Source organism: Fonticula alba, assembly GCF_000388065.1.
Source record: "Fonticula alba strain ATCC 38817 unplaced genomic scaffold supercont2.2, whole genome shotgun sequence".
Classification (NCBI taxonomy): domain Eukaryota; order Rotosphaerida; family Fonticulaceae; genus Fonticula; species Fonticula alba.
In genome coordinates, this window is record NW_009242972.1 from 1,974,375 (window position 1) to 1,976,405 (window position 2,031).

General features: G+C 71.8%; 1 protein-coding gene across 1 annotated transcript in view; it reads right to left on the bottom strand.

The window, feature by feature from the left end:
• Nucleotides 1-1,295: 1,295 nt before the first annotated feature.
• H696_01439 (hypothetical protein) overlaps nt 1,296-2,031 on the bottom strand; it is a gene marked incomplete at both ends in the record, with an annotated part of 6,283 nt that continues 5,547 nt past the window's right edge. Inside the window, 2 exons of the mRNA XM_009495336.1 lie at nt 1,296-1,610; nt 1,903-2,005. Of these exons, the coding sequence (XP_009493611.1) occupies nt 1,296-1,610; nt 1,903-2,005 (418 nt within the window). The remainder of the gene's footprint in view (nt 1,611-1,902; nt 2,006-2,031) is intronic.

A 2,031-nucleotide genomic window follows, 5' to 3' on the forward strand; every position in this document is an offset into this window, starting at 1 on the left:
CCCCCCCTCCCCGGGCACGCGGGGCAAGGAATGGGGCGCCGCGGCCTCCCTCGCGGCCGTTCGCCCCCGCCCTCGCCCCGGCCAGCCAGCCAGCCCTCCCGAAGAACATCCCCCCGCCCTGCCCCGCCCCCCCCCCCCCTGGCCAGCTCGTCTGTGGGGATTGGGTGGCCGGATGCGTGTGCCGGCCCGGTTCTCGGGGAATGATCGAATAAAATATTCGCAAATCACATCCGCGCGCTTGACGGCGGTCCCGGCCCCGGCCCCGGCATTGGCCGAGGCAGCACGTACACGCACCGGTCGGGAGTCGCTGGGGGCGTGCCGCCCGCGCCCCCTCGGCCGCCCGGCGCACCGAGCCTCGCGCGCCCCGCCCGAAGCCGGAAGGGGGAGGGGGATACGATCGCCGCCGAGCGAGGCAGGGGGAATAGCGTTCACTCAGGGGCTTGGGTTTTTCCCACAGACCGGCGGATTTGTTTACCGCGTTTCTCGCCGGGTCCCCCTTCGCTCCCCCCACGAGCGGCCGGGCGACATCCGCCCTGGTCTCCGCGGCCCTCGGCTCGCCTCCGTCCCCGGTGCCGGCACCGGGGCCGGGCAGTTGCAGTTCGCCCCGGCCCCCGCGGCTGGTTCATTTACCAAGCCGCGCTGGCCCGGCGCCCGCGTCTGCGGCCGGCTCCCGTGTGTCCGATCGTCCGCCGCGCCGGACAGCACCCCGGACCCCGGACCCCGGGGCCCTCCGCCCGCCGAACCCCCCCGCCCGGCCGGCGGAGCAAGGCCCGCGGGCGGGGGCTTGTTGCCGGCGCACACGGACATGATGCACTCCTTGCCCCCCGCTCCCGTTCCCCCCCGGAGAGACTCCGGCAACGGCGAGCACCCAGAGATGCACACACGCCCAGAGAGAGAGGCAGACAGAGAGAGAGAGAGAGAGAAAGGGGTTGTCTGGCGTCCGCCCCGCGCCCCGCCGTTGTCTCTGTCCCCCGGTCCGGACGCCGTACGTGTGCCACACCCACACCACGGCGGAGGAATGCCCGCGGGCCTTTTTTGCCCCTCCCCGCGGGGGCGCCCCCCGCCGGCAGGCCGGATGGTGCCAATCCTTATGTGACATATCCCGCCGCATCCGGTCGCAGGTGCGTTGGTGTATTTGGTGCGCGTCCAGCCCGGCGAGTGCCGACGGTCCCGCCGCGGGCCGGAGAGGGGCCCAAAACAGAACGGGAGCCGCGGAGGCGGGAGGGGCCGCGGTGACATGAAAAGCGCGCGATCGCGCCGACGCCCCCCCCCCCCCCAGGCAGGCACACTCGTCATCAGCACAGGTCCTCGCCCAGGGGAAGGCCATGCGCCGCGGCGATCTGGCGGAAGGCCTGCAGGAGGTCGTCGCACACCATGGCCGCCGGGTTGTCCGGGTCATTCGGGGCGTCGGTGTTGAAGTTCCCGGTGCGCACGAGGACCGATGTCCACGGGGCGCCACGCCCATTGGCGCCCTTGATGTCGGAGAGGGGATTGTCCCCAACCGCGTAGATGGTCCCCGGCAGGGGGAGATCCTGCTGGATGTCGGCCGGGTCGGTGCCGTGGGTGGAGCGGTAGAATTGCAGCGCCAGAGCACGCTCAGTGTAGGCATACTGCGAGAGAGAGAGAGAGAGAGAGAGAGAAAAAGAGGCACACAGCGCCCCGGGGCGCGTATCGGTCAGCATGGTGCGCGAGGGTCAGCCAGCAGCGGGCCTGACGTCAGGCCGGGTCGGATGCCGATGTGAGCCCGCTTCCGAGCATGCACAAGCGCCCCACATGTGGCGAGGGTGCCAGCCCGGCCGGTGGACCGGCGCCCGGCACACCGCCATGGGCCAAGCCCATCGCCAGAGGCACACCCGGGCAGGGAGAGGGGCACATCGAAAGAGGCATGCGCAGCACACGTACCATCTCCGGGAAGGGCTTGCCAAACTGGATGGTCTCCAGCTTCCGGCCGACGGCCAGCTGGAAGAGGGTGGCCAGCGACTCGCGGAAGGCACCCAGAGTGAGACTGCATGCCAGGCAGGGGGGGGGGGG